Source organism: Gymnodraco acuticeps, unplaced genomic scaffold (genome assembly GCF_902827175.1).
Source record: "Gymnodraco acuticeps unplaced genomic scaffold, fGymAcu1.1, whole genome shotgun sequence".
Taxonomy (NCBI): domain Eukaryota; kingdom Metazoa; phylum Chordata; class Actinopteri; order Perciformes; family Bathydraconidae; genus Gymnodraco; species Gymnodraco acuticeps.
The window spans coordinates 2,092,455-2,104,245 of NW_022989983.1; the positions used below are offsets into that span (position 1 = coordinate 2,092,455).

Consider the following 11,791-nt stretch of genomic DNA (forward strand, 5'->3'; position numbering starts at 1 on the left):
ACGATTTAAGACAGGAGTCGTTGGTACAAATGGATAACTGAAATATAAGCGTGCAGACTTCCGCCAAGGCCATGCTCCATCTCTCAATGCTAATACAAGTGAAATGATGCGTATATCTCAACACAGTCTCAAGGCATTTCGTGTTATAGTCACAAAATTAATCTATTGATTCGTGTTCACCAACACGATTTCGCCATTTTTTTCATGTCACACAGAACGATTTTAAAAGCAATGTAAATAATAACAAATTAGAAGGAAAAAAATATGACAAAATACAGATTTCAGTATTCTGAGGCTCTTTGCCCCATTTCTTTTCCTCACGGACGGCAAAAAAACTCAGACAATTATACAATTTAAAATAAAAGGGATAGGGTTAGGCTTAGTACATATTGAGTAAGAAAATGTTTTTATGAACCACACAGCTTCTGGTCTTCCAAGACCCGACCGGACAAAAAGACGTGCTGCAGGCACGAAACATACTACCAATAGAAATACATTGCTTTTAAAATCGTTCTGTGTGACACGACAAAAATGCGAAAATCGTGTTGGTGAACACGAATCAATAGATTAAATTAATTTCGTGACTATAACACGAAATGCCGTGAGACTGGGTTGTATATCTAGCCTATGATTCAGTTGCCCTCACACATTTAATTGGGTCTTCCTTGGCCCATGCTACACTCTTTCACCAAGGTTTATAAAAATCACAAAAACAGGAACAATCAATGTGACTTTATGTACCATTAGCAACCGAGCTAACAAGAACCAAACGCTCCTTTAACCCCTTTAACCAGAAACCTTATTGTGTTTAATAATGTACCTGAGAACAAAATAACAGTAGTGGTACTGTACAGAAAAAAATATTAGAAAAGCTATTGTGACTGGTTTATGATAACAGATAACAGGTTAGCTGTTGGCTAGCGTAGCAGTTAGCTTGTCAGCAGTTCACCAGCTAGCCCTGTTGCTATAGGAAAACAATTAGAGAATAAAGTTTGAACAATGTCAGGAATTTCCCTATTACACATGCAGCAGAATGATTGCCTTTTCTTCAACTTTGGACATTTGTTTACTTGCGTTTTTTATGCCAGCCAGTATAGAAACATCACCAACACGCACTTGTTCGTTGTTAATGCCGCTGACCATGAGCAGCTCTATTTAAACATGTGCTCAATCGGACATTACACAGACTTTGTACTAGGGAGCTATCTGTTTAATGTTTGGTCAGAGCTAATGGGATATTTGCGTGCTCCCTAACAGCTCCTACCTGTTTTGTATAGATAAGTTCAGGGTTGCAGTGCAGTGCATGTGTGAAAGGGCCTTATGATACTAAAGTTACAACATATTTGAATTAAATATGCCGTGCCATTTTTTCTAGTGTGACACGATCCTTAAAAGTTCAGGAATGATTAACCCTTTAAATTCCTGAGTGAGAAATGTTATGGTGGGAGGAGGAGCCCCCTCATCAAGTGGAAAGGCTGCCGACATCTTTATCTGTCAAAGCTTTGGTTCTGATGCTAAATTGACAGCTTCAGAATGTGTCTTTAATGCTAATTCAATGGTTAAATCCACCCGCAGCGGGGCTAGCTGTAGGGCAGCGGTGTTATCCGGGGTCCCTGAGGGCCGTCCTGTCCAGTACTGCTCTGTGTGGTCCACCCCCCCCCCCAGGAGAGGGCCTCTGCCTCCCTCTCTTCCTTGTCCTCCTTTGATATCAGGAGTGCTGGAATGGAGGAGTAGCACTGCGAGGGAGGGAGGGGGGATGCTGGGTCTCCCTAGTTGCCAAGCGAACGCCATATGGGCAGCTCACTGGTGTTACTGGGGGCCCGAGGCAGTTCCCAGAATTCACATGATAATGAAGCCTGGGGCCATTCAGAGTGCTGGTCTAAAGCTGGGTCTAAGAGCTTTTGATAGCCCCCAGCAGCCTGTAGGCCTGCCCACCCCGGGCCCAGCCAGCTTTCCTACCAGGCCTAAACCACCTGTTTGATTTTCCCAGGGCCCTGCCACAGCAGAGGGAGAGAAAGAGGGAGCAGGGAGGAGGAGGGGAGGGGCAGCAAAGGAATGTCTCCCTCTTATTTTGTCACTGAGTGTGTACTTCCCATTCACTTCCTCTTTATAATCCTCCAGCCCTCCCCTCACGTGCACTCACGCATACACACTGTTGCATAAACACAGGCGTGCACGCGAAAACACGCACCCGACTATAACCTAGAAATGCACATACGCACACACACCCCTGCTGACCCGCACACAGGCTCTTTTAGCCTTTTGTTAAAGCCCCTGAAACAATCCCAGGGAGAAGAATGAAGTTTAAAAGTAGGGCACCTTCTGCTGCACCCCAAGTTTCACACAAGCGGAGTCCTGGAAGTGGGCCCTGGATAAAAAGCAGGGCGCTTGTCTTAGCTGGGTGTCTCTCACTTGTACATGTATGGGAACCGGGGGAGAGTCTCTACCGGGCGGCGGGGCAGACAAGGGGGGAACTGACAGTAGATGGACCCAGGGGGGTTTGTTTGAGAGGGTGATGGGGTGGATGGGAGGACACCCGGGCGTGAGAGGAACTAACAGGGAAGGGGAATGGCGTTGTGGCTCTTGCGGGGGGTCGATGCATGTTTACAAGAAGGGCACATTCCTTAATCGTGAGAATGGCAGTTCGATGCACAGCAATAACACCGGGACAGACCGGGCAGATGGCCGAGGCCTCACTTACTGTAGCCACAGCACACAAAACAAAAGCCTGTTGCTTTATCAAACAGTCGAAGGTCAAGTGGTGACGGGAAAATGAATATTACGTCTGTTTTATTTCGCTATGGGGCTTTTTTTAATTAAAAGAAGACATTTGCATAAAACACACTAACTGCATGAGGGATCTCTAATCAGACCGGCTTCTGTGGCAGTACATTTCCTGTTGTGAATGTGTTGTGCAAAACACACACAGGTGTGCAGGTGTGACGCTGTGTACTCTGCGGCCACTTCTAGTTCCCGGTGTTAAAGGCAGGGCAGCGTTCCTACAGTTTAACCTGAAATGCTGCCTTGCTGGGGGCTAAACACCTGCACTGCATTCACAGGGCTGCAGAGAAAAGGTAAGAGAGGGTGTGTGTGGGGGGGGGTAGTTTACACCTGAGCTGCCTGTGTTTACCCCCGAACCCATACCCAACAGGGTCTCTGGTTACTCTAAGAGCTGTTCTTTAAACACATTATTGAGGTCAGGTGTACAGGGGACATCTGCATAGAAAACATTACAATAACTCTGCACTGTAGCAGAGAATACACACACCTACACCTGTTGCACCTGCACTTCCCTCTGTAAGCCACATGAATAGATAGACAGATTCCCACACCCAAGTAAATTAACTTCCTCCTGCTGTCGTGCCCTCTGCACAGCTTTGATAAATCGAAACAACAAACAAGAGGCGAAACTTGAGCGGGCTCAGATCACACAGCTGAACCAGCGGAGGCTGTTAAGGTGGGACTTTGGTGTCAAGAGCATCAGGAGAGAGAAACAAAAACTCCCCGAGGCCCAAATAACTTGATTATACCCGCTCCACAATCAAAACAAAAGTGGCAGGCCCAATCTGTTCACTGTCAATGGCGGCTCTCATTTGTCAAGCCCATCCAAGAGGTTGGTTCTCAGGCGACTTGCACAATGCCCAGTGACAAACAGGAGGGCTCTCCTTTTAGCCCTGCCTGCCACCGGGAAGCCCATCTGAAGTATTAATCTTTGGGTGGAAGAGTGGAGGAGAGGGCTCAGCCTGGCCCAGCCATTGTCCCCAGGCCTGGGCCCTCTGAATGGGGCTTTGTCAGCTCCACAGCTGCCACTGTCCATGCTCCATCTTTGGGCTTTGGCTCCCATGTCCCCTGGCCGTGCTGACTGGACGCCTCTGTGCAGCTGTGGGGATGTGCCGTGTGTGTGTGTGTGTGTGTGTGGGGGGGGGGGGGAGAGAGAGGTTAGGTGACAGACCATTCGTCTCATACTCACACAGACACACACAAATAGAGAGGGTCTTACTTGTCATTTCAAAGTAGTGCCTTCAGTTGCCATGGAGTCTTACAACCAGAAAAAGTTCCCGCCTTAAATAGGTCAGTTTTGTTTTCTTCAGGGGAATATATCCTAGTATGGGAAAACATGTGTATTGACCTCTATGGCTCTTAATTGTACTAACCTTTTAAAAGTTTTACCATTTTAATCTCAAGCTTTGATAATGACCTGTTTGATTTCCTACACCACATTCTTTGGAAAATATATTTTTATTATTATATGAACAGTATATAAAAAAGAACCGCAAATAGTAATTAACTAATTTAAAATAATCTGCAACTGTTTTGATTAATCAATAATCGATAATTGATTAATCGGTTTTTTCATACTAAAACTTTTTTTCCAAATATCAAACTGAACATCTGTAGGGTTTGGAGAAACACAATACGAAATTTAAATGAGAGAAAGTTAGATGGACATGTTTCACATTTTAGGACCGAACTACTTTTGGCAATTAACGGGTAATAAAATAATCATTAGTTGCAGCACTAATATATAGTTATCCATTCAGTGCAGCAACGCTCTATGTAAATAAGCAAACAGTGGTGACGGACAATGCTGGATCTGATGATTTCCCAGAAGCAGTTATTTGTTTGTTCCTCATCTCCCCCGTATAGCAGGGGGCAGCTGGCCAGCAGCAATCAGGCCTGTCCCCCAGAGGCATCCTCTGGCTCCCAGCTGGGAACAGCTGGTCCCCCCTTCTGCTACCAGTGGACCTGGGCCCTGCTGGAGGTCCTGGAGCGGTGAAGGCCTCATAGGATCTGACAAACAGGCCGCATTCATTCACACACAGACAGGTTCTGCTAATGAAGAGGCCTCATTAGGCTACATTTACAGTTTCTAAAGAGGTGCATCTATTGTTCGGTCCAAGAGGGGAGCAATAGCCGTGGGGCTCCTCAGGACAATAAAGGACCTCATCTGGCTGTGTTGCCAGTTTCACCATGGCCTCGGCGCAGAGTCATATTTAACTCACGACCATCCTCCCTGTGATGTCAGTGGCAAACTGTTGCTAAAGTGAAAGAGGAAGGAGGGGTGGGATTGTGAAATAGTTGCTGGTGGTGATGAGGGGGGGTGATGACCAGTGGACGGAAAGGGACTCTGGCGTTATTAGATTTGCAACAAGCCGTAACACTGTCTCCCATTGTGAATCCATCCACCCCTGCCCTCCCCCAAGCCCCTGACTGTAGAGAACACTACCAGCATCCCCTCCTCCAGCTCCCTCTCTCACCCCCTCCTCACCCAGCCCCACCCCAGCAACCCCCCCCACACCCTCAACTAAAGCTCTCTCTCCAGGCAATTGCCACTGGAGTGGAAAGTATTCCACAGCACAATGCCTTTGCTCTCAATGGGTGCTTTAGCATGCCACCAGTGCGCTGTCACCAGCAGATGGGGAGCTAATTAGAAGCCATTAAAGGGCTTTGATAGTGTGTGTGGGAACCAGGCGGAGGGAGATGGCCACAGGGGTGTAAAGGAGGGGTAGGTCCGGTGAATGCGCACATACACACACACACACGTACACACCAGAGAGAAAGAGATAGAGAGAGACCAAGCTGTCCCTGCGAGGCCAAGGACGCAGAGCAGAGGACACCTGTGGGGCTTCAAGGATCTCTGTGAGGCTTCGCTGCACACCGACTATCAGATGGAGATAGTGTGTGTGCAGCTCGCCCCTGGCTCTCAGGGAAGGGCATCCATACACCCACCAGTCTGCCTGCCTGCACAGAGGAAAAACACCCAGCAGCAGCAGCGAGGCTCCAGCCGGTCTGCCCTGCTGATGACACATCTCTGAACCAGGACTCCCACAGGAAGTGACTCCCAACCACGGGCCCTCAGTCATTACCGTGGCCGGGCAGCCCAGGGAGGTGCCAGGCCACGCCGGGACATACCAGGAATCCAGGAAGAATCGTACACAACATGCACCCACAGAGCCAAGAGCAGCATTTGACTTGAGACATGTTGTCAAAGTCTCAAGAAAGTGTTTTTTTTCAGGGGGGAAGGCGAGTCAAGTCACCTCACGGCAGTCTTACCTGCTGTATCACCTGTTTATAAAGAGAAAAGACGAGGTGTCAGTACCTGTCTAATAATGATATTACTGGCCACTTCATCTAACCTGTTCAAAATGTATGACAATTAATTAAATGTTTTAATAAATGTTAATCCGTACAAGTTTGTTAAAGCATATTATTTATTCTCAATTAAGAGTAAATCTCTTCTCACTTTCAATCAATGAAAAACTGACAGCTAGACTAAAATAAAAGTTTGATCATTATGTCATCCAATTATGGCGATGACCTCTCTGGCCGTGATACATTATAAACCCTCACAATCAGGTACAAGCCTCCTCCGCTCGTACCTATTACTGATGGCCCCACCGGTCAAACCTCACTCAGCAGTGGGGAATACGTGACGTTGTGGTGTGGTAAAAGTGTTTTTGTATCGGACACCACACTCACCCCTCCCAGTCCCATGAGAGCCTCTCCACACACCTGCACACAGGTGTGATCATTATCAAGCAAACAGGAAGAGCGTGACTGGGAACTGAAAACTAATCCCACAGCTGCGAGGAGATGGCCTGTATGTGTGTGTGTGTGTGTGCGTGTGTATGTGTGTGAGTACAAATTGTTGAAAACTTGCATGTGGTGCTCTCCTCTCATAATCAAATTCCTGCACATTTCTTTTCAACAGTGTATCTGAACAATCACACTGAAGTTAAAACCCTCTGTCTAAGAAACCATTTATTCCCCTCTGCCATTATTGTGGTGACTTTCATGTTTCAGGAAGTAGTACGCACACTACTTATTGTCCCCACAGCAATAATAACAACAGCTAAAAGTGTGAAAGCATTGTTGGAATGTCCTATTTCCTATGAGTGAATTCCTGCACCAGCGTTTCCCCTCATGGCTTCCTGTAGTGTGCTTTTGTAGATCTATTTGCTTGTGCGATAAAGAGGGCGTATCAGCTAATATGTTTCCCCTCCAGCAAATGGGACAGTTCATCGTGAATAATTCTGGGAACAGTTTGTGTAAGGGCATACATTTACTCAAGAGACACGATGTCCTGAAAAAAGTGTTGTCTTGCTGCTGCTTGAATGATGCAGGATGTTGCAACAGCACTGTCACAAACAGTAGCCTGTCAACAGACTTTAAATACAAAGTGATAATAGGCTCCCTTGTAAAGAGTCCACTGGGAAATGAATACTGTGTCAGAGATGAAGGAGGGAAAGGGGAGCGGGGAGAGGGCACTGCCATTCTGTCAGTTAAAATCAGCAGCTAATATGTTTCACTTTTCTTTCTCCTCCTCTCCCTCTTCCCTCTGTCTTCTCTCTCCCCTCGCCTTGATGTGCTGTAAACAGGCTAAAAAGGGCCCAGCTGTGTGGAGTTATTGTTGGTGTCAGTAGGAAGTGCTGATAGCTTTTGCAGCTGAACAAAAGCTGGATGAGGGGAGTGGAGGGGCGCTCCAGACACTGTGGCTCCAGCCTAGATTCTCTCCCACAATCCCTGCACCGCACTCCCATTGTTCTGCCCACCCGGCCCTCCCTCCGCCCTGTCAGCTGCGACCTAGGACAGAGGGCAAAAAAAAGAGAAAAGGAAGGAAAAAAAAGAAAGTTTCTTAAAAAGTTTTTACAGGCTACTGCTGCAACGGCTGGAAGAAAACAGGCAGGGTGGTAGTAAAGTTTGTTACAAGACAGCAAAGCAATGCTGATGTTATATGTGGTCTGTTCCAACATCTGTGCACACAAGAAGGGCTCTTTAAATAGCATTAGAGTTAAAAGTGTGGGAGACAAGCTACTTTTAACTCTTGCAAACTATGCAAATTAATTAAAAAGTTTATGAAAAGCTGCAGAGCATCAGACTTTGCAAGTTACAGATTATTAATGAGTCTAAAATTAATCTTACACCTTTGAAAAACATGCTTTTTTAAACTGTTATATGTGGCAGATCCTATTCAAATAAAAGAGCTTCATTTATAAAAATAACAAAGTAAACTTACTCAAGCAATTTGTTTAAGTACAAGTAAGGGAATTTAACTTATATGATCACTTTCTATGTTATAACGCTTTATACTTTTACTTCACTTCAGGGAAATCATTATACTTTTCAAACCTCTAGAACTATTTCACGGTTAAATATACTGGTTATTTTATATATTGAGATTAACCATATGAAATGTATCATAACGTTGATGCACTGACATGGATTCAACTACCCAACAGTATAAAATAATAGGTGAAATAAAATCCCATTTGGCCAGATACAATACTAAAACACATGACTCACGTTATTAAATCAGTGATGAAAATCCAAATATATTTTACAAGAATATAACACAGAGCGGGGTCGTTGGGTACAGATAATAACTTTGCTGTTTTTACGTTAGTAAGCTTTGCAATGCTTTCAGCCATCTTGTATTGCTGCCTTCTCTTTCATTTCTACTTAAAGTTAAGTAACACTAATGAGTCAAACGTTATTATTATATAACAAATATGTTTGTTTTAATATGTAATAAAAAGTTAATTAAGTTTGAAAAAAGTGTTTGGCAAGTATATAAAGTTGTGTAAGTCCTTATAGAACATTACCTTTAATGTTTAACATGCAAAGTTTCATGCATGATCTAAACTTTTAAATTACAAACTGTGAGCATTGAGGGAAAACAAATAGCATCAAATAACTGAATACAAATAACGTTTTTAAAGTCATCACATGGATCAATAAAGTAATCTAATCTACTTTGTCTAAAGTTATACTAACTAGTCTAATGTTATTATTGCTGCAATATTGTGGTGAAAAATTGTTATTTTTTGTAAAAAAAAACAAAAAACTAAGTGAATAACATTTTGTAAAGTTATAATACATTGTTTTGTTTTTGTTAAAATGACATTGCATTATCTTAAATGTATGATGGTCTAACTAATGCATTACAAACTTTCACTGGTATTTTGGTTAAATTGAATTCCTGCAAAAAATGTGCATGAAATCACCGAATTAAAGAAAGTGTAAAGTTATCTCAGGGCCACACAGGAGTCACCGTGGGCTGTGGAGGAATGCAGCAGTTATTTAGTGTTAAAATAAAGCCTCTCCTCTGACAGGCTCTGCAGGTGCGTGGGGCGGTAATCCCCCCCCCCCCCTGCTGCTTTTAAAGGTGATAAATGAACGACAAAGCCCCGGAGCCGGTTTGTTCTCAGGGCTCCGCGCGCCACGCAGGTGAATGGAGCAGTGCAGAGTGCGAGCTCTCTTGTTTGACGTCTCCATGGCGACCGCCCGAGCGGCGCCAGGCTGACAGGCGTCAAGGCTCGGATGAATGGGTGACGTCACCGCGCTGGCGCCTGCCAGTCTGCTCGGGCTTGTTTGGACAATCTGGGGGGAAGATTCAGAACAGAGCGATGCGATCTGAGTGAGCACACAAGGCTGAGCACACACTGCAGAAACATGTGAAGGAATCCGTGAAGCTGCTGCTCACACTGCTGCTTTTAGAGGAGCAGCAAAAAGAGAGTCTGTGCTGAGAGAAAGCATAAAGAGAGCTTTGAGTTCAATAAAAACATTTGCTCCACTGAGAAATGAGTGTGCAACATATTTTCTCAAAACAATCACCAATCTGTCCTCAAATGTTATTAACTAATGATGCGATAAATTGAATAAACTGCTTATCTATTTAGTGACTGCATTCCTCACAACAACAGTTGTTTGCAAACAGTAATGACCAAAAAGAGAATATTTTCCCAGGATTGTTTGGCCACTCAATTGTCTTACTTTACTGTACTATTGTCATCCACATCTGCAGTGCCATCAACAATGTGAGAGGCAAATCTAGGGCACTGTGGCAGCCTAATTATCATTAGCCATTCATCCTATTCATCCTGTCCCGTCCCATCCCACACACATTCCCACAGTGCATTCACCACCCCGTGACTGTCCCCAGGCTATCTACACCTGCAGAGTCCCCAAGCCATGGACAGCTGGATTCCCACATATTACCCATAAGACACACATTTGTTTCCATTTGTAACGCCATCCCTCAAACAGATTGTAAATCCTGATAACCAGGCGGGAACAGCCATTGGTTAGGATTGCTGTTGTGGACCGACCTTTCAATACAAACCCAGCCTTCTGATTGGCTCCCTGTCTTCAAACAGCACTACTCTGGCACGCCCCCCCCCCGGCTCCTTCTCGGCTATAAAGCAGAGGAGGTTAGACCATGTGGATGTTGCAAACTGTCAACATAAGCTTGCCAAGATCTCTAATAGGAAAAGAAGCCTCACTACTGAACTACTTTTACTTTAACCCTCTTTTGGAAACTACACCTCTACACTAATCATCATGAAGGTTGTCGGATCTACCTGCGCCCTGAAGAGCAAGGTCGGCGGAGAGGACATGGTACGCTGCCTGTCCGAGCAGAGCTTGACCATCGCCAAATGCAAAATCCCACTGTTGGATGAACAGATGAGCGCCTTCCTGGCCGACATGAACAGCTGCTACAGCAAATTGAAGGAGCTCGTACCCACGCTGCCCACCAACAAGAAAGCCAGCAAGGTTGAGATCCTGCAGCATGTCATTGATTACATCTGGGACCTGCAGGTCGAGCTGGACGAGCCGGAGAAGAGTCGCCAAATCTCCAGCGGCATGATCCGCACACCTCTGACCACGCTCAATGCTGAGATCGCAAGCATCGCAGTCGAGGTAAATATCTTTTCACATACGCTGCAGTGTCTAACTGATGTGACATGTTTTTGGAACATTAGTACTTATGCGTAAAGTTGAAAAAGCCATGCGTAAAAGTTTCTACTGTGCGTAAAAATATCTACTGTGCGTAAAAGTACATTTTGCGCTGAGTTTTTGTTGTGAACAGAGCTTGACTATGACTATGAACAGATGTATTAATCAATATCCCTCTTCTCTTTCCCTCAGAATGGATGCTCAGACGACAGGATTATGTGCCGTTAAGAGCCAGTGGAGCATCGCGCCATCACCCAAAAAAGCGAGCACCGCAGAAAACGAACAAGGCAATCTGATGTGTATTCTAAAAACACATCTGTAAAAAAACCTTGAACTGTGTAGGGACGTTTCAAACTCCCAATGCTAGAAAAATAACGTTGAGTGGACATTCTCCGGCGGAGAGGTTCTCTGTCACTCAAGGCTCTCGATTCATCAGAGGGCCCTGAATGAAGAAGACGAAGAAGATGTGCGGAGGTGTCCAGATATAGACTGGGTTAGCCCGGGGACCAAGACATGTTCAGTGCAACCAGCGCCGCTCGTTGCTTGTAGAGTTTCTAAAGAAAGCTAATGTTTCTGTTACGCTGTTTTTATCTTGTGTTAACCATATAGAGATATTCAACATTTTGTAAAAAGTTAAGTACATTTCTCAGATTCCTGAGCGACAAACTGTATTGTATATTACAATGCCACATTATGTGAACATATTGTTTTCTTACAATGTACCTTATTCGTGTTTTTATTAAAACAAGACAATTATTTTTGAACAAGAATCATTCTGTGTCCTTGTGTTTGTGGGTGAGAGAGATAAAGATGCTTATATGAGGTGTTATATCTTGCACCTGGAGTTTTTAGTGGTTAATTTTTTGGGACATAGTTGTGAAACATGACACTAGTGGGTATAACAGGCTGTTATGGCCTTATTATCAACATGATTAATAGCAGGCCTACACATTTTCATCTGAATAGCTTATGTTGGTGCTGACTTTAGCACGAGGGGAGTGTAAAGTGGTTGTCAATAAAAAAGTGCTACACAGAAGAAGCTGTTAATTGTCAC

General features: G+C 44.7%; 1 protein-coding gene across 1 annotated transcript; it reads left to right on the forward strand.

The window, feature by feature from the left end:
• The first annotated feature begins 10,210 nt into the window (after positions 1 to 10,210).
• id1 (inhibitor of DNA binding 1, HLH protein) lies at positions 10,211 to 11,510 on the forward strand. The gene is made up of 2 exons (XM_034212147.1): positions 10,211 to 10,701; positions 10,930 to 11,510. The coding sequence occupies exons 1-2, from the start codon at positions 10,342 to 10,344 to the stop codon at positions 10,963 to 10,965; spliced, it is 396 nt and encodes a 131-aa protein (XP_034068038.1). The 5' UTR covers positions 10,211 to 10,341; the 3' UTR covers positions 10,966 to 11,510.
• The last annotated feature ends 281 nt before the right edge of the window (positions 11,511 to 11,791 follow it).

What these genes read in the sequence shown, in the direction of transcription:
- id1 (XM_034212147.1), top strand. Translation starts at nt 10,342, where the DNA reads ATGAAGGTTGTCGGATCTACCTGCGCCCTGAAGAGCAAGGTCGGCGGA. An exon ending in TCGCAAGCATCGCAGTCGAG is followed by an intron (nt 10,702 to 10,929) that starts GTAAATATCTTT and finishes TCTTTCCCTCAG; the next exon opens with AATGGATGCTCAGACGACAG.